The 26,022-nt window shown below is 41.5% G+C and overlaps 1 protein-coding gene across 1 annotated transcript; it reads left to right on the top strand.

Moving 5' to 3' along the window:
* The first annotated feature begins 21,728 nt into the window (after positions 1-21,728).
* Positions 21,729-25,458, top strand: LOC148185116 (uncharacterized). Its single transcript, XM_088052173.1, is given in 3 exon segments — positions 21,729-21,927; positions 21,930-22,573; positions 23,881-25,458. Coding segments are annotated over 3 exon segments (2,421 nt in total).
* The last annotated feature ends 564 nt before the right edge of the window (positions 25,459-26,022 follow it).

Below are 26,022 nucleotides of genomic sequence, written 5' to 3'. Positions count from 1 at the left end.
GCTAAATGCCTTTTTCAGGATCAGAGTTTCCTTGCAGTTTGGAAAATCTCCGTATTAAATGAAGCATTTAATTCCCAAGAATGTATGTGGCAAACTGTAGGAACAAAGAAAATCTATATCTAACTGATCAAAGAACTTGTATATAGCTATAGATTTAGCTTTTATATTGATAACAAATTTGATTGGGGAAAAGTATAATCACGTGATGAAAAAAATGGGGCATAAACTCAATTAGAAGTACAATTAGAAGTTGTATGCATAATTGAAAATTAGTATTACAGTTTATTATATCTTTCAATCACAAGGAAATTAACTTCTGACCTCTACTCCATCTCTTCTTTCTGTATAAATAGAGGATTAGGATTCCATATAAAAAAACAGACTCAGACATACTCAGGAGTAGCAATAACAAATTGAGACAACCCCTGTTCATCACAGTAAGAGCTTTTATTATATAGTCAGTGTTGACAGACACGAAATGCCTGCTCTTCTAAAGGACATGGATCAGACCTCTAATGGGCTTCAGAAAGGTCTTCCTCTGCAACTCTCACATCTGCGTCTGTGTGCTTACCTTCTAACAAGAAGAGAAGGGAAACAGAACTCCAAGTAAAGGAACCCTTTACTCTTGCTGGAATGCTTCTGCTTCCAGAGGAGGAAAGCAGGGCTTTTTGATTTTCACACTGAATTGTGATCATATCGTGATCTTTTTGAGTCATCACATGATACAGCTACAGAATCTTCCTCTCTGATCTGAAATACTTGTTGTATTAGCACATTATTGTTCCACAAACCAGAATACTGCTTTCTTTAATCACTGATATTGTAATTAAAAATAAATTAAACTGTAGTTATACCTATCCTAAAAAAACTGAGGGGGTGTACTTTTTTTTTTTTTAAAGCCTGTTCTCATTAAACAAAAGGAGATATAAACAGTTGTTTACTACCTCTTTTGTATTTTGAAGCCAAGCATTTAGTTTTATAATATTATTTTTGCTTCCACATTTATTAAAATACCTTCCTTAGCTAAAAACTTTTGTGAATTTATGTTAAAAATTTGTATTTACTTTTAATTATGCAATGAGGCCAAAAAGTGACTAACTTTCCAGAAAAAAAATCTCATTTAGTCTTGGCGTTAAACATTGTATATATGCCAGAAGAGAAAAGCAATACCTTGATTTTCTGAAACATATTACTTGCTTAAGGGAGGATAGAAAACTCTTAGACAAATTACATTATGCATTTGACAAATGACAGATTGCATTATTAATGCAATAAGAGGTTAAATATATGTCCTGGGTTGATTATGATGTTAAATTGTATCCCCATTCATCCACCTAACCCAGACACAAGTTTTGTATTCTTAAAATTTCATCTGAGAGTAAAAGTGAGTGGAAAAGAATCACGGAGTCTGTTATCAGAGACTGTACTTGCTCCCCCCGCATTGGGAGTTTTGACTACAGCACAGACAGACAACAAGAGACAGATCGCCTTGGCTTTCCAGCTAGCCAGAGCAGAGAGGTCTTCCTGGACTGTTTTCTTTCCCTTTTCCTTAAACAAATCAAACCTGCTCTGAACTGGGGACTCGGGGGAGCACCGGGAGCTTGCACCTGTGGACTACCGGGAGCCCAGCCTGGGCAGCGGCATTTTCCAGCACCAGAGGGACTGATAACAGAGCGAACACCCACAGGAAAGATACCCTCTGAAGTGTGTCATCTCTTCAGAGCGACGAGAGGTTTTGTAATTTGATATTGTTCATTCTTGTGCTGGGTAGTGCTATGCCTGTGAAATAAACAGGTTTAAAAGTGTTTTTTTCCACTTCTCTCAGAGAAATCTCTTCCTGAACCGGTTGGGGGGTGGGAGAAAAGGGCCACATGGGTTTACTTCCTGGGGGGAGCCCCATTGGAGGTTTTCTCCCAAATTTGCCCTAAACCAGGACAATATACTATAAAAATATAAAAATATTATTTCACATAACTATTTCTATCTTTGTAAAAAATATTGTTATAGGCATTAAACCAAACTTTCACCCCTTCTACATCTCCCCCAGTTTCTTAAGGATCAGGCTCAGATAGTAGGAATTAAAAGAAAAGAGACATTGAAAAATAATTTGTTATGCTTGGAATAGTAGAAAGGAACTAATTTGTGAAATCACTTTCTGAACTGAATTATGGCCTTCTCTGCTACTAGCACTAGGCTCTCTAGTTTGTAAGTCATCACTGGCAAAAGTTATAAACTAATGATAATAGTAATAGCACTAGTACTAGCACTACAAGCTTCAAATTATGTTTCCTTTGTGTTAGGTATTCCAGAAACACAATTGAAAAATAAATGCTATTATTTTTCCCATTTCACATCAATGAGTCACAATACATTTAAGGAAATACCCAATGTTCTTCTGAGACAGGGTTTGCTACTGGAGTGAGGCTTATAGCACCCTGATCCTGAATTACTCTACTTGCACCATGCACTGTCCCCTGTCTCCCAGTGCTTTGATTGTCCATGTCAGACACTTCTTGTAGCATGTACAGGACACATGCCTGGACTTTCTTTGAGAAAGGGGGTGCAGGAAAGGGAAGAGGAGGTTGTAATCTTTGTGGTTTCACTTAAAATGGAAGAGGATCAACAGGGGTGCTGTCAAGGATTGAGTGCAGCCGTGCTTGTTCAAAGGTCCATCCACAGCATCTCATCTCCAACTGTGATCAGTGGAAGATGCTTACTGTGGAGTATAAGAGCAGACATGCACACTCCAAATAGTCACTTTGTTCTTTAAACACAATTAACATCTTCTGTATTTCATAGCCACTGTGGTGTTTTCCTGTTTTTCCCCACACCAGAAAACATTCAGTATATTTTAAAACCCCAGGGTCTCTAGAACCACATCAGTTTTTAAGGGAAGGAGCTACATATCTTAAAGCTAATCCTTGTGAAGTATATGGGGGTTTCTTGGTTATGAGTTTAAAAATTTTGTTTTGAAAGCATTTGCTGGGGGTTAGGCGTCCTTCCTTTTGTTCCTTCTCACCTATGGAATTTTTTGCCCATTAGTTGCAGGGAAACCTGATTGATGGTACTTGGTGGGTGCTCAAGAAACACAAGGAGTTTAACGGGGCCCAGGAGGGAGGGCGGGGGCAGCTGGGGACTGGCTGGTTTCTTGGGGTGGAGGCACTCTTTCTGACCTGTTGTGGTGGGAAGAAGGGGATTCGCCATCACCCAGACGGAGCTGCTGCTTCTCCTTCTTCCCTCTTCGTTGGTGGCCTCTCACCCCCTGTCCTGCTGGGACGTGTGGCAGTGCCAGCCACCGCCTCGGAGCTGCTGATACACCTCATCCACCAGCCCGGGATCTCAGCTCATTCCTGCTGTTCCAGCTGAGTGTTCCTCAGAGCCCTGCAGGAGCACCGGGACTGCCCACCCGAGGGGGTTTGTGAAACAAAGCCTCTCCGCCATCCCTTCCTGTCTCAGCCGAGAAGGCTGTCATGGGCTCCCTGGTTCTGTTTTCTTGCTAATGCTGTAGTTATTGTTGTTTGTTTACCTTGTTATAAATACTAGTAAAGACCTGTTATTCCTATCCGCAGATCTCTGCCTGAGAGCCCCTTGATTTCAGAATTATAATAATTCGGAGGGAGGGGGTCTACATTTTTCATTCCAAGGGAGGCTCCTGCCCTCCCTCGCAAACACCAGTCTTCCAAAACCAAGACAGCTTTGGACTGAATTTCCTTTGCTGCTTGCTCTTTTTACTGAAAGAGACACAGAACAGCTTCCTGTGAAAAACGAGGTTCACCCGCTTAATAAATTATAAAAAGTTTAATATAAATAAAAAGACAATTAGGAGACAAAGGAAATAAAGCCAAGGGTTAAAACGGCCGGGTGCCCTGGCGCGTTGCCAGGAATGCACCTGATATCTTTGGAACACCCTTTTTATCCTCTCCTGCTGTGAGGGTTTAATGCATATTCAAACTTTTCTAAGAAGCATTTTGCATGGTTACACCCTGAACCAGCCTCTTCAGAGCATGCTTCGTATAGTTTTTATTTTTGCTGATCATCATTTTATTTGAATTTGATTTCCTTTCTTTGCAAGCGGTCAGTGCTGATAACAGTCTGGGCCCCTCGTCCTGCCACTGGTGACAGCTGGGCTTCATGTCCTTCCGCTGCCAACAGCCTGGTCCTGGCTGCTGATAACAGCCTGGTCTCCATGTCCTGCTGCTGACAACAGTCTGGTCTCCTTTGTCTTTACGCTGATAACAGCTTGGGACTCACTGTCTTTGCCCTCTGGGGTTTCCTTGCTTGATACCACAAAATTCCTTTAAGCTTAAAACTTGTTAGCAAGAGAAAAAGTACATACATAGCCAAAAAGTATTTAACATTTAACATTCATCCTAATACTTGCAAAAGCCAATATCACCATACAGATTTATAACAATCTCTCCTCTTCTTTTTTTATAAATATTTTGGTTTGAGCAATAATTCTTGCTTTCTAACTTCTAGTACTTGTTCATTCTTTCCACAAATCAATTTAGCTTCTTCCAAAGGATCTTCCACATTATTTCATTTCTTTAGTACCATGGTTTTTTTGTTTGTGCTGTTCCAGATGTAGCCAATTTCAGGTCTGTAGGCATTTACTATGGCCTGAACTATATTGGTGATTAGACAAATTAAACAGGGGTTTAAACAAGGAAGAAATATTAAACCAGCTGTAGCACATAGGGGAAGAAACCTAGCTTCTACTACTACTCTATCCCCAATACGTTATCTCAGCAGTTGGTGGTCATCACTGATTTTCATTTTTGGACTGGCACATGGGCTATTTTCTGATATCCTTGGCGATATCTAGAAGGGCATTTTCATTGTCATTGAAAACAACGATCTCATGTATTAATTTTCTCACAGAACACCCCTTCTTTTAGCCAATAAATAGTCCAAAGCCAGCTTATTCTGATATATTGCAGCTCTGGCTTTGCATCACTGACTGGCTATTAATTCCATAGCCCCAGCTGTTTCATTGGTTATGATTTCTACAACAGCTTGGAGTCCCATAATGCGAAAATTTGGGCTCGATATCCTCAACTTCCATCTTGTGCCCAAGAAGCTGGCCCATATGTTTCCAATATGCGTTCAGGGGCCATTCCTCATCTCCCCATTTTTTTTGAGATGCTCCAAACCATTCCCTTTTATTTCTTTCTAAGTCCTCATAAACCAGCACTCCCAATTGATCTCTGCTTGGTTCTGGCAAAAGGAAAAATCCTGGTTGAATCATTCCCAGAGTACAACTGCCTTTCCATTGCGAAGGGAGCTTTGGGTATGCCCTTTTCCCACATATCCAAAATAAGACATCTGGTGCTTTCCAATAGTCATTTTTCTATTGATTTATATTTCCCCAAAATTTGGATATTTCTGGGATTCCAGAGTAAGGATTTTTCCCTGTACCATTACATTGGGAGAGTCTGGTTCTATTATCATATACACAATTCTTTTCTTTTACTTTTCTTTGGATCTCATACAGAGTTGGTTTCTCTGGAACTTACTATGTACAAGTTCTATTACCAACTTTATACTTTTTACCGGGAGTATTTCTCACTTAATGAAGAAATTTTCTCCATTTAATTGCTGTTTGAGCTTTGCTTACAGGTCCTGACATGAGGTTAATACAGGTCTAGGTTGCTGTGTTGGCTTTATCTTTTCACTTACCACTTGTGCTCTTACCAAATCTTGGTTCTTTCCCCTGGCAGCAACCGTGAAGCAAATCCATTTTTCTCCTTTTGGGCAATTGTTTTCCAATCTGTTACTACTTGTTCCTAGATTCTCTGTGATCCAGTATTTTTCCCCTTATGTATACAGATAGCTAACTTGGATGGGTTATAGCAGTGACTAGTGGAGATATTGGTGTGGGTAATAAGAAAAGAAGCCTGGTAATTTTCCATGTGAAGCTTTTGATAGCATTGGTAACATGGCTTTGCTGGTGTCTCAAAAAGGAAAAGGATAAGTGACAGAAGAGGGAATAGTAGGTGTCCAGTATGGCTTATACCCGCACTCACTCTGCCTACGAGGTTGCGGCTCATAGCAGGTGTTTTATATTCTTCTTGGTGGCGAGTTGTAGTGGCCAATCTGGTCTTGTCCCCTATTTCCTGGTCACTTCCTCTTTTCTAATTTCTAAGCAAATCATTTTTGACACCTTTTAACAGTAGTTTCCCACTGTTCCTCAGGTATTTCCCACTCAACAGGCATAGTAATTTCCCATCTGCAAAGCAAAAGTTATCATTTAAGTTATTATTCTTAATAGATTTGGCACACAACACTTCCTGCAATGAGAGGCTTAACTTTGTGAACCACAATACCTATCTTTCTCTAATTTAAACACTTATATTTAATCCAGCCAGCATGTCTCGTATTGGGATGATTTAGACAAGGTATATGATGTGGCACTGATGGAAGTTGTGACTCTCCCCCCTCCTTTATACAAATCACAGGCAAAAGCAAAAATATGTGAGGATCTCCCAACCAAAACAGCCCTGATCCTCTTGTTCAGAGTGGGAGTATTTCTCCCCAAGGTGGATATCGAAGGTGTCTCAGAATTTGTCCAGGCAGGACTTGAAACTACTGATACAGGCTTGGTCTAACTTCCCAGTTAGGCGTGATTCTTAGCTCATCCCTTGGATCATTTGGATTGTTTCAGTTCATTACTGCCGGTCTCTGCTCAAGAGTCCATTTGGTATCACTCGGTTTGGGTGTTATAGTCCAATCCTCAGGTCTTTTGATCTTACTGGTGTGAATCCAGCTTCATTCTTTGGTCCAGATTGCAGCCTCGCTGCCTTAGTTATTAGTAGTACCTGAAAAGGATTTCTTAATAACACAAGGAAAGTGAAAACATCACATCAAAATTTTCCATCAGTATTCTTTAAAATTCTTGGGTTAAACAAAATTTAACAGTAAACATAGGAGCCAATCAAATTAGTTAAACAATAAAGTCTAGGTTAGTCTTGGCTTAAAATAAATTATATTTATTACCTTTTTACCCTTTGGTTAATATTTACTTGTTTAGCTTCACAAACTTCTTCTAACAATTTTTTAGAACAAACCCCTTCTTTTTAACAACAAGAGTAAAAGAAAGAAAGGAAAAAATAAGAGAAAAAGAGATCCTACTCCAAGAAATTAAACACCTTGATGAGGTTTTCAGAACCCAGCGAGAAAGACTACTTTTGCTTTGGTCCCATCATCCACCAGTCTGTTTCTCGGCTTTTGTTCCATTCCTTCTTTACCATTCACAGCAGTTCCTCAGGCCGTCTCTCGCTTTTCTCCCCCGCCTGCTGCCGCAGCTCTGGGCTGAGCAGGCTCTGTTTCAGCAGCTCGCTCTGCAGGGGGCCCATAGACCGCTACCTGCCTGCAGACCCTGGGAATGAAGCTCGTGTCTCGTCTCTCCCCGCGGCGCCGTCCCTACACACACAGGACTGGCATGTTCAAACACACTCAGCTCCCACCACAGCCGAGGGGCACCACCCAGGGTCCACAGTGCTCCAGTCTGGGGCTTCTCTGCTGGACCAGCTCGTTCTTCAGCGGCAAACCTCACCCAGCACCGCTGCTGGGCCAGCAAGCGCTTCCAGCAACCCCGTGCCCCTTGAGACCTCGGCACAGACACGGCGGGTCCCACTCCAGCAGCGCCCCTCACGAACCGCAACCCTGCACCCTTCACATCGGGTGGGCGAGGACCGGAAACCACTGCTCCAGGCCCCGCCAGCTGCCACTTACATGGACTGGGTCCTGCTACAGCTGCTTTACATAAAAGAAGTTAAACAGCTCTTCAACCCAGCAACTCACAACTGGGCATCTCCAGATATTCCTGATATCCTCCCTCTCTGGCACAATCTTCATCTCTAACCATGTTTGAAAGTTCTCATAAGCCAATGCCCATTCCCGGAGTCAACAAGGCACTTCCTGCTCTTCTTCCAATTTCCACAGCTCCAATGAAAGAGATCGCAAACTTCTCTCTCCCTGCCACCCTCACTGCTCCACTCTTTACACCACATCCCTCTAGAATCTCCACCACACAAATTCCTCTGCCTCAGAATCAACTACAAATTCCAACACCTCCTTTTGGGGACCCTCCCCAAAGCCATCAAAGGCCCTAGACACAGCTCACATCAATGCAGAGCAGATGACCTCTGCAGAAAGGCCAGAGAGACCAGTCAGCTAGCCAGCTACCTTTACCAACTAAAACAAACCTGCAGCTACCATTTCCACTCCCCTGAACAGATCCTCAGTTAAGTTAGAAATGAAGACACAGGTTAGTCATCATTCTTCTCCAAATTTTCTTCTACAAGTACAAAGGAGTCCATCCTCACACAGCTGCCTAACGTGAATAACCTCTAGTGTAACTTTTCTCGTGACAAGATATGATCAGGTCTTTTATTCTTACAGGCATTTAGATACATTGACAAGTTTCTGACAATACATTTATGTTTCAACAGTACTTGCAGCTTATATACTATGAGCAATCTATAGCAAGAACCAGTCTTAAAATTGTTTTCAAACTCTTCTTTCACAAAATAAGACTCATCTCTAAATTAACACATGTACCTCTTAAAATAAACCAATTTTAGAGTCTCCATAATTCTCTTCTCAATTCAAAACACCAACGGTCTCAATTCTAATCTTTTAACTGTGTCCACTTCTGCTTCTGTAATAAGCACAGCTACAAAACAACACAAGCACTTCTAGAGACATGTGCATTCTCTTGGCAAATTCAAAAGAACAAGAAATCATGGCAGTTCTAAGCATGATCTTCAGCTAAACACATCACAATAACTCTTTAGCAATCATCAGAGAGATGATCAGCACGCCATATTGTGAAAAGAGAGACAAAATAATTTTCAGCAGCAGTAAAGAGATTTACAATAATCCACAGGATTTTTCTTTTAATGCTGGCACCAGGTTCTGATGTTAAGAACCATGGGCTGTGCCTGTCAGCATGGGACACAAACAACATTAGGGTTAACAGCTCTAACACTTATTTACAGAATGATAAGCTTTCACCTCAAGGAGTGACTACTATGCAAAGTGCTGTAACTTGCCTCTAAAAAGAAAATCAACCACAAAATTCTATGATATTCACTAAAGTAAAGGAATTGGAAGACATGCTAAGAAATGGGTTTGTTTCCCTACAAAACAAATATTGCAGTCACCCAAGAAAAAACAAACAGAGCTTACTTCTTTTTCCACTTTCTCCCAGGATGCATTTCTTGGAATTCTTCCAAACCCCTCTCCAAACTTTGCTGCTCTTCCTGAAATCCCAAATTTTAAGTACCAACACAGCCTACTGCTGCAGGAGCCCACAGCACAATCACACAGGGAATCTTCTCAGAGCCCAGGAAAACAAGAGCTTGCAGCTTGCAGCTCCCTTGGTTTGGAGCTGATACTGTACGCCAGTACTGCTCCATATCTCACTCACACATCTGGATAAGAAAAAGGTCTCTGAGACAGCCTCACACCAGCCCTTACTCCCGGAATCACAGAACTTAATGTGCCCGAGGTTTCATAAGACCCCGGCATAGAAAACTTGGGTCCCAGAGGGACTCACCCAACTCCCTCACCATTGGGCATGTTCCCGGCCTGTTTCACAGCTTCAGGAGGTTCCAGGAGTTACTGAGAGCTCCTCCGATCCCCCTGTGCCTGGAGCAGGGAACCTGGAGCAGCATCCGGAGTTCTATCCAGCCTGCCTACAGCCACCAGAACAACCTAAACACAGCTCTGTGGCTTGAGAGAGCTCCAAATGAGTTTAAACAATCCAGGGGCACCGAGATCTAGACAGCCTCTGCTCTCGCCCTACTCAAGAGGGATGAGGTGAACTCATTCCTCCAGGGCACCCTCCATGCCCTGACCTTATCAGGGTCCAGCCTGACTCACCGCAGGCCGGAGCTCCAGGAGTCCCCCTGCACTCCTGAGGCTGACCCGCCACTCCGTCTCAATAGCTCGACAGGGAGTAGCCCTGGGAGCACAATCTCCCAGAAAAAACCTTTCACCGCCGCCACAGTGGGGCAAAAAAACACCAAAAACTTCTAAAAAAACCCTTCAAACACTGAATCACATACAGCTCACCAAAGCGACCCCTCCTCCACAAGCAGCTCCCGTTGCCCGAGGGGGAAGAAAGGTGCAGAGGGAAGGACATCACCAATAAAGACAACCTTGACTCTGCTCTGAGACCAGAGCTGCTATTTCCCTGAGAACCAATTTGACGCAACACGCCTGCGGCTCCTGGACTACAAGTCCCAGCTCCGGTTTGCCACCCTGGGGCTCCAAGACAGGAGTTCGCAGGGAGGAAGACAACCTCTCCACGTGTCCCCACTGTGACCCAGTCCCCGTGGAAGAGTCAACTCGTGCTCACTCTCACTCCAGCACAGCACAGAAAATCTTTCCTCTTTAACAACACAATACAATGGCTTACTCTCACTCCAGCACAGCACAATCTTTCCTCTTTAACAACACAATTCCAGAAAACAAACTTTAAAGCAACAATCACATATATCTACTTGCATTCTCACATCTGTTCCATTCAACTTCACTCAGTCACAGCAAGACAATAAGGTGCTCTTTACTTCCCAGTTACTTGTTAATATCCGCCCATGGGCACTGTAATATCTCAAATATTCCAGGTTTCTTGGATTATTCCTCAATTTGGCTGTTTTAAGTCCAAATTTCTTGGATTTAATCCTCAACCTGACAAAGTTTTAGGGAATCCATATTTTACTCTGTTTTCCCAGTGGATTGTGCCAGGAAAACCTTCGGCTCCGTTTCCTGAGGGGCTAACCCCTCCCCTGAGACCCAGTCCCAGTAACCCCGGGGGTATCTTGCAACCCCCGCTTCCCACTCCTCCAAAGATTACTTACAATCCGTTTTCTTCTTTGGATCTTCGTGCACAGGAATTATGGAGCTAAATACCATGGTTTGGGGAGCCTTTTCCCTTTCCTTTGCTTTATTTCTCTCCTTCTTGTCCTCAGGATTTTCACCTGCAGCCTCTGGCCCATGCTAGGAGAAATGGAGGGGGGTCTGCTGAACTCAGCAGGGGCGCACCTGTTTCCCTGTTCTGGATCTCTGGTGGTCCTAGAGGTGAGGTGCTTATCCTGGATGAGCCCCCAACTGTGAAAAATGAGGTTTACCCACTTAATAAATTATAAAAAGTTTAATATAAACAAAAAGACAATTAGGAGACAAAGGAAATAAAGCCAAGGGTTAAAATGGCCGGGTGCCCTGGCGCGTTGCCAGGAATGCACCTGATATCTTTGGAACACCCTTTTTATCCTCTCCTGCTGTGAGGGTTTAATGCATATTCAAACTTTTCTAAGAAGCATTTTGCATGGTTACACCCTGAACCAGCCTCTTCAGAGCATGCTTCGTATAGTTTTTATTTTTGCTGATCATCATTTTATTTGAATTTGATTTCCTTTCTTTGCAAGCGGTCAGTGCTGATAACAGTCTGGGCCCCTCGTCCTGCCACGGGTGACAGCTGGGCTTCACGTCCTTCCGCTGCCAACAGCCTGGTCCTGGCTGCTGATAACAGCCTGGTCTCCATGTCCTTCCGCTGATAACAGCTTGGGCCCCACTGTCTTTGCCCTCTGGGGTTTCCTTGCTTGATACCGCAAAATTCCTTTAAGCTTAACACTTGTTAGCAAGAGAAAAAGTACATACATAGCCAAAAGGTATTTAACATACAATATTCATCCTAATACTTGAGAAAGCCAATATCACCATACAGACTTATAACATTCCTAACCTCTGCAGGGCATGATTGATTGCCTAAGTCTCTAACATATGTTCTCCACAGCCACTTCTGCAATTAAAAAAAGACAAAACAAAACCAAACACCACCACCAACAAAAAAATAACATTTTATTAGCTATTCATAGACAAAACCAAAACAATATTCTGATAATCTTTATCTTTCTATCACTTTTTTTCTTTATACTCTTCCTTGAGGAATTGGAACTTCACAAATTTCCTGTTTGCTCACTTTTCTGGTTGTCATGGTCTCTTTGAGTGGGAGCCATATTTCTTGGAAATGCAATATTGCTTGCTCTTCCAAACACCTACTGCCTCAGCATCATCTGCAAGCTCGTTAAGCGTGCACACTGTCCTATGATAGAGACTGTTTATAGAGAAGATCAAAGCTGTTCAGTCGCTTTTCCTCCTTTCCTAATCATTTTCAAAGATTCAGAAGGCGTTTTCTTTTATCTTTCTCAAATACATAGACATTTAAAGTAGGTTCAGGTAATTCTCTCTGTATTCTGCAGTGGAATATTAAAACAGTTCCATATTTTGGAAGATTTCTCTGTTTTATCTATCATTCAGTCACAATTTTCATTGCAATAAAGATAGAGGTGATGGAGGATGGTCTTTCTGTTGACTAAAGTTTGGGATGTGGCTTGTCTTTCCAAGGTATACTGCCTGAGAAGTTCAATAGAATGTAAAAGCTTGTTTCACTCTTGAAACATGCTTGACCCATATGTTTAAGCCAACATGTATGAGCCATATGTATGGCTTATACCCCATACCAGTATTATATTATCAGTTTTAAAGTGTGTTATCTCTATTATATGTGTTTTCTAGTAATGAAAAGAATAATTTGCTGCATTAGATTGGAAAAATAAAAGGTATATTGAACTAAAAAACATCAAACAATTAAATTAAAATTATTGATTCATATTAAAGAAATACCAGAAAATATAAGAAAAATTAACATTAATAAACATTAATAAAATATTATGAGAAAAATATGATAAATTGATAGATGAGGTTCCTTAAAATGTTCTTTGAATGTCCTTGAATCTTGTTGTGCTCATCCATTTGTTTAATATTATGAAAGGATCTTCTAGCTATTGGTCTAAACTCACTAATTGCTACTTAATGTTCAAATGGTCTTCCACCAACAGAATCAAGTTCTGGCACAAAGAGCTTCTCCCTTTTGTTTACTATCCTTATACTTTAGTTTTCTGCCAGCCTGTATCTTGCTAGGCTCAACCAATTTCTCAAGAAATAGAACAGAAAGGAAATCCTGTTATGTTGCATGTAATACATGTAATAAGAAATATATGGATTGAAATGGGTGGCCAGAATTACAGCAATATTCTAGATGAGCTTGTACATAATGGCATTTGAAGCAGAAAACTGGAAATAGTTTGCCTGATACATCTTAACATTTTATTTCCTTCTTCCATAACTTCTTTAAACTGGTGGTTCACAATTTGACTAACCAGAGACATTTCTTTGTCCTCCAGTCTTACATCTAGTTTCTGAGGTTTTGCTGTTCACCAATAAATGATGAGAAACTGCTGTATTTGACATTCAACATATTGTTGCATTTCTATTCATCTATTATCAAATCCTTGCAGTTTCTTTTGTTCCATTTCTCAGCTTTGACAAAGCATTCCTGGTAACTCTTAAGACTTCCTCCTAGCCCCTGCTGTCCTGGCAGATCAGAACAAAAAATTGCCCTTTACCCTGAGGACCAAGTAGGCAGCTCTGAATGCTCCACTCTGCTCTTAAAATCTAGGTCTCTCACATTCATTCCTGTTGGTTTGGACCTCTACTTTTTTCTTTTCTCCTTTAATTTCTTCCCAAATACAAAGCTCTACCCCATGACTTCCCCAGAATAAGGTGAAAACAAAGCAAATACTCAAAAATATATCAGGCTTTATGTGGGCTGCACTGTGCCTAGAATTGGCAGGAAAATGATTTCTAGGAGCACCAGAAGTTTAGCCAACCTTCGTTGTCTCGAGGAGTGTAGGTAGGTTTGTTGTTCAGAGATACCATCAAGAAACAGCCAGAGCAGGGAGGGTGAGCAATAGCAGAGGGTGGTGTTAGTGCAGGCAGGGTTCTGTTCTCACAGTGGGGTTATAGTTCCCCCATATCTGAGCAGGTTGGGTCATAGCAGGGTGCCACCAAAGCAGAGTGATTAATGAGGTCCACTTTCTCATCAGAGATTGCAGTTAAGAGGCGGTGCATTCAGAGAAAAGGAGGCAGGGAAGAAGACAAGTTAATAGGTCTGTAGTCAGCCCAGAGACAGAACCAGAAACAGAGAATAAGATACTTACAATTACAGGTATCACAGACAAAGTAAACAACAGCCATAGCAGATCCAGGAGTTATTTAAGGAAAAAAAAACAACAAAAAAAAAACCAAAACCAAAAGATGAGAGGATAGATCTCTTACTCTATTTGGTTAAGTACATATTTGATGGCTTCCATTGCAGACCTATGTTCACCAAAACCTGTGCACTCTATGCACAGGTGGTTTTGTCTTGTGTTCTTTCATTAATCATCAGATTCAGAATTTGCTGCTTTGGAAAATCTAATCTAATAAAAATTTAGTTCATTTTTTGCCAAAATTTACAACAATCCTGTATTATTTTTTGCTAGCAGGCTCCTGACAGAAAATTCAAAAGTTCGATTTCAGCTAGTCATCCACAACAAAGTATCAGCAGCCTATAAAGCATTAGTAATTTAAGTTATGTTTTTCACCTACAAAAACATCACAGCTCAGTCTAGAACTGAGGGCCTGAGCCTGAGCTTACATGGAATTCTGGGACCAGTCTGCAGAGTTTATGTGGGTGGAGATTAAATTGAGGCTGGTCAAATCAGTTTAAGCCTATTAGTGCACTCATGGCCCTGCATTTATGTATCACTTATAAAATCTTCTAAAAGTCTTCAAACAACCGACTCAAAATATTATTGGTAAGCTAAAATTTTCTCCTCCATTTTACCATTGCTTTTAATATTCTCTTACAAGAATTTCTTACTAAATTTTCAGTTCTATCTATCTAAAATGAAGAATTAATCTGCCTATATTCTAGAGCAAACATTGGCTGAAGTCACCACCTGTCCTGGTTTAGGGCAAATTTGGGAGAGAACCTCCAATATGGTCCCTCCAGAAAACAAATTCAAGCGGCCCCTCCCCCAACTGTTTCAGGAAAGTATTTCCTTGGAGAAAAGTGGAAAAAAGCTGTTTATTTAACAGAAAATTGAATAATATCAAACAATAAAACCTCTCGCTGTTTGATGAGATGGCAAATCCAGAAAAAAGTCCTTTTCATGTGGTTTAGCTCAGCTCACTCAGTCACTTATTAGTCCCTCTGGCACTGGAAAGCACCGAGGCCCAGGCTCTGGTGGGCCACAGGAGTGAGCTCCTGGGGTTTGTCTGGGTTTTCAGTCCAGGGCAGGTTTGAACAGATCCAAGAAAAAGGGAAAAAAATAGTCCAGGGAACTTCTCTGCCTCAGCTAGCTAAAAACTAACTAAAAGCAAAGGAGATCTCTGTCCTGCTGTCTGTGCTGCAGACAACACAGTCCTGAGCAGGATGCAGGGGAGTGAGGGCTCCTTCTGAACACAAACTGCACACTTCTTTCCCGCTTTGCTCTCAGAGACTGTCTTAAAGGTGCAGAACTTAATATGTAACATAAATAAGGTGACTGGGGATGCAAGCATCATAAAGCCACCCCAGGAGACCACCCACTTCTTGGTTTTACATGTAATGTAAAAAAAAGTATGCTGCATTCCAAAGTATGCTGTAGCAAGGGATTCTGAACTACAGTCAGTTGGGGTAGCCAAGAGAGTATACCTTGCAGCTCAGTCAGCTGCAAAGACACATGGCCTTGAAGGATCTTCCTCTGAATTCATTTTGATCTGGTCAGATGCAAGTGACTTCCCAATCAGAAGCTATGTGAGTGCAGTGCACTGGGAGTAGCGGCAAAGCAATTTATCTGTGCATGATAAACTAGTCAGGAAGTAATTTCTTTTCTGAAAGTATTCCCTCCTCTAGAAGATGCTGATACTAGATTTTCCAATCTAGTAAATAAAGGAAGACAGGGTGCTCATTAAAAGCAATGCTCCTTTGAGCACTGGTCTTATGCTGTTTATAAGCAACTGTAGTGTACTATTATGCCAGTGACAGCAGTAAATCCTTGGAGAAATGTTCCTGTGAAAATACAGTCTGCATATGTCTGCAAGACTGACAATCACAGCAGTGATTAACATAGAGATACCCTTATGCTAATCCCTCAGTAAAATTTTTATTACATCAGTCTGCCTCCAACTCTGGATAAACTTTGCTTATATATTTGTCTGAAGGAAAAAATAAATAAAACCAATAATGTCTTAAAAAAGAAATGTTCCATTTCTAAATAGAAGAAAGTCAGGAGAGTGCTGTGATTTCAGCTTTCCCAGACAGCTGATGGAATAATTTCTGTATGATGTAGGATCCATGTGCAGAGTACAGCTCAGTAAGCAATACCTTAGTGTGGCAGATAATTTAAGTCTTTTGGCTCAGCATCAGCTGAGAATTTTGATTCTTAGCTGGCTGGCTAATTAGTGTGAGCATATTTCTGAGTGGCCAGCTCACACCTGCCAGACAATCATCATGTCAATACACTCACCCGTTTTCCATTTCCTGGTGCTCCAGGAAGTGAATGTGTAGGATCTTGTCTCTACTTGGGTCTGTCATGGTTTTGCAGGCAAGTGTGTCTGTCAATCCATACAATACTAAGTTAAAAAGCCTTTTTTTTGGTTATATGGTGTTGGGGATTAGGTGTCCTTCTTTTAGTTCTTTTAGTTACTTGTGGAATTTTTACCCAGTAGTTGTGGGGAAAACGTAACTGCAGGTACTTGGTGGATACTTGAAGAACACAGAGTTCTGGGCCCAGGGCGGGAAGGGGGCAGGAAAAGGGGAGGGTGGGGACAGTTTGGCGACTTCTTCAGCTTCGGAGAAGAACACTTTGGGCGCAAAGCTGTTGCGGTGGAGAGAAGGGAATTTCGCCATCACCCAGACGGAGCTGCTGCTTCTTCTTCTTCCCTCTTCGTTGGTGGCCTCTCATCCCCTGTCCTGCTGGGACGTGTGGCAGTGCCAGCCACCGCCGCGGAGCTGCTGATACACCTCATCCACCAGCCCGGGATCTCAGCTCATTCCTGCTGTTCCAGCTGAGTGTTCCTCAGAGCCCTGCAGGAGCACCAGGACTGCCCACCCGAGGGGGTTTGTGAAGCAAAGCCTCTCCTCCATCCCTTCCTGTCTCAGCCGAGAAGGCTGTCACGGGCTCCCTGGTTCTGTTTTCTTGCTAATGCTGTAGTTATTGTTGTTTGTTTGCCTTGTTATAAATACTAGTAAAGAACAGTTATTCTTATCCCCAGATAAGAATATCAAGGGCCTGAGAGCCCCTTGATTTCAGGATTATCATAATTTGGAGGGAGGGAGTCTACATTTTTCATTCCAAGGGAGGCTCCTGCCTGCCCTAGCAGACATCTTCTAAAACCAAAACATATGGATAGGGAAAAGGGACAGCAGGAAAGGGACAGGAAAGAAGGAAAGTATACTGTAGTAAAAAAGACAATGCTGCATACTGTGGATAAATTAAATATGTTCAAAAGTTCATCCACTTGTTCTATTTGACGTGTGTGGGCTAAATTCATGCAATTGTCCATTCATTAGCTATAAATGGGAAACAAACAGGCATTTATTTCAGAGTAAAATAATTTCAATTTTTAGATAAAATGAGGAAACAGAATGTATCTTATCCTGCCTTTCTGAACAATTTAGCCATTACATTTATAATATTAGAAGTAAATTTTTCTTTATAATTGCAAATCTTTCATTTGATTAAGTTCTTTTGTCTTGTAAAGAAGGTAGATTTGTCATATTGAAATGGTAGAGAAATCATAACTTTGCCACTCTTTAAATCTTAAAATGCATACATTGCTAGAAATATGGCTGCTACAGACTTGGTCTAATGCGGTGATTTTTACAATTCAGCTCAGCTGTTCTTAATACATTCAGTGATACTTTAGGCAATCGGCTTCACATGGCCCTCAATATTCTTGTGAATGGAGAAGAAAGATTACAATTTTACAAACTGCAAAAGCAATAGCTGCTGAGAAGATGTCACAGAATCATAGAGTCATAGGATGGTTTGGGTTGGAAGGTACCTTTAAGTTCACAGGGACACCTTCTACTAGATCAGGTTACTCAGAGTCCTATGCATCCTGGCCTTGAACACTTCCAGGGAGGGGCATTCACAGCTTCTTTGTGCCTCACCACCCCCATAATAAAGAATTTCTTCCTAGTTGCAAATCTAAACCTACCCTCTTTCAGTTTGAAGTCATTGCCCATTTTCCTAACACTGCATGCTCCTGTAAAAAGTTCCTCTCCAGCTTTCCTGTTGGCCACATTTAGGTACTGGAAGATGCTTTAAGATCTCCCTTGTACCTTCTCTTCTCCAGGTTGAACAGCCCCAAATCTCTCAGCCTGTGCTGACAGGAAGGTTCTCCAACTCTCTGATTCTTCATGGCCCTCCTCTGGACTTGTTCCACCAGTTCCATGTCCTTCTTATGTTGGGGGCCTGAGAACTGGACACAGTTCTCCAGATGGAGTCTCACAAGCGGGAGATATCCTCTAGCTGCCCTCTCCTACAGTTTTCATTTCCTCAGCACTTGAATATACACCTTGCCATATCTGTATTTGGCATAATGGATGGCAGAAACCCCTGTCAGGATAGAGAAGATGGGAATGTGCATGGGTGTAGACAGAAGACATAGTTTAGAAATGAAAAAGAAGGGGGAAAAAAGTCATGGTGAATGTAGTTAAGCACCGGAACAGATTGACCAGAGAACTGATGGAATTTCTGCCCTTGGAGGTTTTCAAGAATGAACAGGGCAAGGCCCCAAACAAGCTGCTTTAACTTAGGAGGTCAGCCTGCTTCGTGACAGGGTCAGACTGGGTGGTCTCTGGAGGTCACTTCCACCCTAAATTTCTAGTGATTTTTCTGAATCACCATTACCAAACAGTAACCTTCTACAGAAGTAAACTATCTTCTTCAGAAGACTATCAAGCTGCTTGTTTTATCTCAGTAGCTCCTAATGTGGTTCCTCAATTATGTCAAATTAACAAAACTAGCATTCCTTTGCACACAAAATTAGCCTTGTTCATATGCCATAATTATTTTCACTTCCCACCTTGAAATCTAGGCAGACATCTCAATGATTAGATGTTATTGCTCTGTTTTTAGTGTCTAACTGTACTTTTGAACATCTTTGTTTCAAGGACAAGATACTGACTTCTTGTTTGTGGAACATAGCACAAACATGTAACTTAATCTAGGGGCATTTCCAATGAGTCAGGTTTATGGGAAACGAGAAAGAAAGCAATTTCCTCTCACTCTTTGACTCTTCTCCATTTTTCTTTATGTCCTGCCCCTCCACATTTTGTGTCATCTGCAGGCTTAAAATCAACCCCTAACCTCTTTGTTCTCTCTTTTCCTAGAAATTCATAATACTTTTTTCATTTCTGGGGCTTGCTGCTTTGGTCTGCAAGCTACACGTCCCAGAGGCAGAAGAAAAAAATGAAAAAAGGTTTACAACAATGATGCAATTAGTTATAAAGAAATAGATCCTACTTAATTCATCCAGATGTTTCCTTGGGAAGCAGTAATGTCAGCTATCATATGCAGCAATCTCCCAACATCTTTAATTTTAATTTTTTTGGTACTTGTTTTTTACTGAAAGACTCTGGATGTGTTTATTTTCTATAGTACTTATCTGTGTGCTTACTCTCAGTCTACTGCAATCTATGCAATTTTTGAAACTACTCACATTATATAGACAATTGGGCTAATCAGAGATTTCAGATGAAAGCACTAAATCTTGACAGTATGAATAAGATTTCCTTCAACTATTAGATGTGAATGATAATTCATGGGAGTCAGAAATCCAGAGTCAGTGTTTTGCTAACTGAGGGTATGTTTTTCACCATGGTCATAAATTCCACCAAAAAGTATTTTTGTAATGTACAGTTATATATGACAACTGCATCATTGACATAAATAACATTTTTAAACTGTACAGGTTACACATCCTGGTGACCTGCTCCTGACATCCCTTCTGTGGGAAGGAATACAAATGTTCCCTTGTAAGTGACTGCTGAAAGGAATCACTCTTGGAGTGCTTAACAGCTCACACTCTGTAAGAGACGGTCCGAAGATTCCCTCATCTGTCTCACAACTGTCTCAAGGACAGAGACTGAGACCCTGAATATCACAAGGAACTTGGTTTGGGGGTTTGGGCCTAGCTGAGATGGATGTTTGCTTGTTCGCTAAGTGATTGTTTGCAGGTGGTTGCACGGTACACTGCCCTCATTCCTGCTGGTAAGCAGAGGCTTGGTAACCTGCGCAACGGGTTTTCCATGACTCATGGCTCTCATTCCTGCTGGTGAGCAGAGGCTTGTGCGTGGTACCCTGTGCAATGGGTTTTCCACAACACCTTGTCCTTGTTCCTGCTGGTGAGCAAAGACTTGCAAGACATGGATCGCTCTGTACCCTACACCTGCTCCCCGCGCAATGGAATTCATCACAATGATCATCAATCTCATCTGGTTTTGGCCCTGCGCCCCTCGCTTTGCAAAAGACTATAAAATTATACCCCAAACTTACCTTCCTTTGAGATCTCCCCAACGGACAGAAGACTCTGCGTCGTTGGACAGCTGAGTGGACTTCGACGTTGGTAGCTATAATCCCCTTACTCTCTTTTCCTTATGCTTTGCTTTCTCCTCTTTTCTCTCTATCGCATATTAGTGCTGATGAGCACTCAATAAAGTGTGTTTTGTTGTTTTAAGTCCTTGGTTTGCTGATAATCTTTTGTACTCTAAGACCGACTAAAAGAACCACATCACGAATCCCACCTTGCAGATCGTGACATAAATTGGCGTCACGGACAGGATTCTGAGAGACAGAAGGGGTTGCAGGTTGTTGTGCAGTCTGTATCAGGGGAAGGACATTTCGCTTCAGCCGCCCCTAGCCTGCCACGCTGGTGAGCAGTGTCTAGAAAGCAAGGGAGGCGACTCGAATTTCTCGCAAACTGCACACGCCCAGGTGAAAAGCACCCCTACACTCATTTGAGGGCTCTGTCTTCAGAATTTTACACAGGATCTTTGAGTACAAAAGGTGGTACTTACTGGTTTTTTATATGCTGACTGCTTGGTGTAGCAGAGAGACAACCTGAATTTTAAGATAAAGGGGTGCCTCCCAAGCAGATTTGGTCTCTCCACCCACGGCAGGGGGGAACGCAGCATTGGCTGCGTCTGATGTAGTGTGACTGAGTTTTACCTCCCTGTAGTGGTTCTGTGTACTGTTTTGTGTTTTTGGTGAATTTTGACTGCTTGGTGTAGTGAAGAGACAACTTGAATTTTAACATAAAGGGGTGCCTCCCAAGCAGATTTGGTCTCTTCATCCATACAGGGACGCGAAGGGTGACGTGGCAAAGGCTGCGTCTGTGCATAACTTAAGTCTTACCTCCCTGTAGTGGTACTGGACCCTTCACACACAAAGATGAGTGAACACTCTGAAAACTCTAGTATAAAAGATAAAGCTGCATTCATTGCTTTGCTAGCAAAACACAATGCTAAGCCCTCCCCAGCTGGGGAAGAATGGGCTCAAAATAATTGGTTCAACCTGGAAAATGTAACTGATAGAATTCGCTCCCTGCAACATGAGTCAAAGTTAAAATTTGGCTGAAATAAAACCATAATTTGTTCTGTATTGGGAGCTTGCCTTACGTCAGCTGTAGAGGCTCGCACGAGACGAAGGCAGGAAGAAAATGCAATTATTGAATCCCTACAAAATTTAGTTGAAAGTTTGCAAAATGAAAATCATTTGTTACGAACTGCTCTGAGTGAGAAGCATGCCAAAAATTCACAGTATGCTGGCTCCTTCAAGGAGTCAATGGAAAAAGAAACTCCTCAGATAAATCACATATATTCTCAAACAGAATTACATTTGGTAAAAAATTGTGGTGAAAACTGTTGCTCCCAAATAAGACCTTTGATTAAAACAGAATATAATTATATCAATGATGAAGATCTTGATCCACATATAACCATTAAAGAAATCCCGTACACTGCTACTGAATTGGCTAAGTTGAAAAGGAGTACGGGCGTCTCCCTCATGAGTCAGAGACAGAATACGTATTCCGAGTGTCTCTCACAGGGGGAGATCAAATTCGATTATCTGAACAAGAAGCAAGTGGTTATTGGGGACATGATGTTTTCTTAACAACAGGAGATAACCACAACCCATGGTCCCTAACACAGCGAGCTGCATATTGGGCAGGGGGACTTAACCCCCTGGAAAGGGGAGATCCTGGAGCTCTGACCGGCTCCCCAGATCAAATTCTAAAAAACATTCATAAGGCAGCTTGTCTACAACTGATTTATGAAAGAAAATTAATTGTTGGTTCTGAATCACCAATGTTGTTACCTGTGAAAGCTGAAATTATGACCCCTTTAATTTGTGGTCTTCCAGAATCACTGAAACCTACAGCAATTCTCCTCCAAAAAAACATAGATTATATCCTTGTGGGAGGAGATGAAAAAGAAGTAATAAAAAATAAATATGCTGAAAAGAGGTACACTACCTGGGAAAAGGGATTGTTTGTAGTTAATCCAGCTCTCATAGAAGTAGAAAAAATTGCACAACAACAACCAATTGCATTAGAAGGCCGTTTTGAAATTACTAAGACAGTCACTACTGGGACTCTCCACCCTGACGGGGTGACCCAGAGGGCCTCAGTGAGAAAGTGGTATGCCCAGATTGAACATTACTCTAACATCTTCTCAATAACAGAAGGAGCTGTAAAAAATCAGGTGATACCAAAAACTGAGAGCTTAAGTAGCAGCCATGACAAACCTGACCTGATAATTAAAGAAACCCCTCTTAACATAAAAACAGAAAAGGGTAGGCTGATTTCTAGCTTACAGTATTGGTGGAACTTGGGGGTGAAGAAAGGGGTACCGAAGGGTTTAATGGTTAACCTGCCGCTTGAAAAATTAAGTAAATTGGTCTCTCAGTGGCAGGATTCCAGCCCCATTGTACCAAGCGCTCCACCTCGCCCTCAACTGATTCTGGGCAGTGGGCCAAAGCAACACCACTCACAGGTTCTGGACAGTGAGCAAAAACAATCAGCAAACTCTTGGTTCACTGATACCTCTGCCAAACGAGAGGGAGAGGTGTGGAGGTGTGGGGCAGTAGCCCTCCACCTTTCCTCTGCTGAACAAATCGTTACTGAGGGAGAAAGCAGCGCTCAGGCTGCAGAGCTGATAGCTGTTTGGAGTGTTTTCCAACATGAGGCACAGAATACCTCTCCTGTCTGTATCTACACTAACTCTTATGCTATGTTCAAGGGATATACTGAGTGGCTTCCTTTTTGGCAACAAAAGGACTGGGAAGTAAACAGAATTCCAGCATGGCAAAAGGAACAGTGGCAAGAAATTCTACGCTTTCTGCTGGTAAGAGTGGGGATTATATCTTGGTTAGTCCAAACTGAAACTTTTAAAAGGACTACAGGAGAATATGCATGGGTAGCCTCCGATGCCTTGGGGAAAGAGCATTGGATAAACACCCACTGGATAATTCCATCATTTTAATCTCCTGCCTCTATGTGGCAGACTCTGTTTTGTTTATTTTCTACAGAAGAACATCGAGGGACATGAAGATCAGATAAACCATGAACTTATAGATTTAAAATAAATGCTGTAGCAAAGCCTATATTTAGTGTAATAATCACATACCATGGTGTGAACACCCCTTTTTGTGCTAAATGACAAAGCTAATGTTTTCCTTCTTTTCTGTTAACTCAAGGTGATGATGTTTCAATACGCTGCAGACTGAGTATCGGATCCCACACTGAGCCTGTACACAGTCAAGTTGCTGGATCTCGTGGCCAGGTTATATCTTGTGAAACTCGGAATCAAGATTGTTGGCTGAATTTAACAGCTGTACAATTGTCCTCCAAAGTTGTGTGTGGTAAAAACAATACCAAATATTGGGGAGAGCTTAATGTTCAGGTTGTAATACCTACCACACAGCCACCAATTAGATTGACTCCAAAATTTCTGAAATTGGACCCTATATAATCAGGAAAACTGGCCAACAACAAATGCTATTTAATCCAGCATGGTCTATCAAACAAGTCAAATTACTAATGCAAAACAATGTCTCAGAGATTCAGCCAGCTTGTTCACCTTTTTTGCAAACTTCCTTTGAGGGGTGGACAACCTGGTTGTGAAAGCGAAATTCTTTTCACAAACAGATGACAAGAGATATAACCGGTGTTGTGGGATCAGGACTAGGAATTTTGAATAGTATTGATTCAGAAGTATTGATGAATAAATTGGCTGTTGCAACTAAAGATTTGACCAAAATACAACAACCACTGAGATCATCTTTAACTGCCTTGGGAACCCAACAGTGTTTGCTATCAAACATATTACCAAATTGGGAAAGGGTAAATGTAGATGATCACAAATTAATAATTGATGCACTCAGTGCTACACAAAACAATGTTTCTCTGGCTCTTAGCTGTATTCAAGCCCAGTTGTGGATGCAGTCAGTTGCTGCATCAATTATCAGAGAGGGTGAAGAAGGCACCTTTCCCACTGAAATTCGGAAAATAGTCTGGGACAATGCCAATGATTTTGAAAAGGAATTTCAATCTTGGTGGAATTTGGTGAATTTTACCTATGATCCCACCACAAACACAGCCACAGCTTTTGTGTTGACAATACGTAATGCTTCAGTACATTCAATCTTTCCTAACATTGCACTGGGGCTGAATCATGATGGAGCTGTTCTCTATCCTTTAGAGCATAGGGAATGGGCCCGTCAGATTGGTGGGAAATGGCAAACTGTAGGTTTAGAAAATTGTATTGTCTGGGAGCAACAAGGGTTTATCTGTGAAAGTAATGAAATCAAAGCTCAAGACATTTGTTTAGACACAGAACAGAATATCTGTCATTTTGAAATCCATCCTAATGACACTTCTGAAACAGTGCTTGTGTATGTAGGTAATGGATGTGTATGCTTGAGAACTGCTTGTGATAGTATGCTTGTAGAAAACATAGTAGTGGATACTAAGAATCATTCAAATTTTTGTGTATGCAATTTTACTGAGATTGTAGGTTGTGACTTTTCTTATTTAGCTCCAGTTACTTCATATTATCTTTTGCAGTATAATTATACTTTGATTCATCGTTTAGTGCCTGCTCCAATTGGAATGAACTTTACTCTGGTGAGGCAATTGTTGCTTCACCAGGATTTAATCGAAATTTTGGAAAAGATCAAAAAGGATGGACAAAAGACCTTAGTTATGGTTCACCACAATGTGAAAGGAATACATCGTGTTTTGGAAAGAGTAAGGAAAGATGCTGAACACGAGTGGTGGGACACTCTTTTTGGGTGGTCACCAACTGCTACAGGTGTTTTGAACAAATTGTGTCATCCCATCATCGTCCTCTGGGTTTTAGTTTTACTTGGTTTTGTTTTATTAGCAATTTTGTACATCCTGAATTGGAGAATGATGAAGCGGTTGACACAATTGACTTCCATAATGGATGCACACAATATGATTGGTACTTTACATGTTGTTGATACCCCTAAGGTTATTGATACTCGATGAATTATGCAGGCACTACAATAAATAATTTGATATTGCGACTATGAGGTTAATCATTTTATCATGTTGTATTTTAGAATATAATTTATTGTTTGTTTTAAGATAAGAAACCAATATGTAAGTCTTAGCTGAAATTGTATATATGGATTAGTTTTTCCTTTGAAATCAATATATTGATTTTCTTATTGTTTTTGTTTTTTCTTTTTCCTTTTTCTGTCCCTTATCTTTTCCCTACTACCTGTCTCTGTTTTTTCCGGGATATACTACCAACTGTAACGAGTCCTGAAGACTTCAACGAAGAACTTTGCAGCAGCACTACAACATCGTGCAGAAAGACCTCGACGATTGTGAGCCACGGGGTGGTGTAAGAGACGGTCCGAAGATTCCCTCATCTGTCTCACAACCGTCTCAAGGACAGAGACTGAATATCACAAGGGACTTGGTTTGGGGGTTTGGGCCTAGCTGAGATGGATGTTTGCTTGTTTGCTAAGTGATTGTTTGCAGGTGGTTGCACGGTACACTGCTCTCGTTCCTGCTGGTGAGCAGAGGCTTGTGCGTGGTACCCTG

Source organism: Pseudopodoces humilis, chromosome 1 (assembly GCF_049639895.1).
Source record: "Pseudopodoces humilis isolate 2021_Gansu_Grassland_sample_001 chromosome 1, ASM4963989v1, whole genome shotgun sequence".
Classification (NCBI taxonomy): domain Eukaryota; kingdom Metazoa; phylum Chordata; class Aves; order Passeriformes; family Paridae; genus Pseudopodoces; species Pseudopodoces humilis.
The sequence above is the reverse complement of the archived record's forward strand: the minus strand, read 5'-3'. Positions and strand labels throughout refer to the sequence as shown.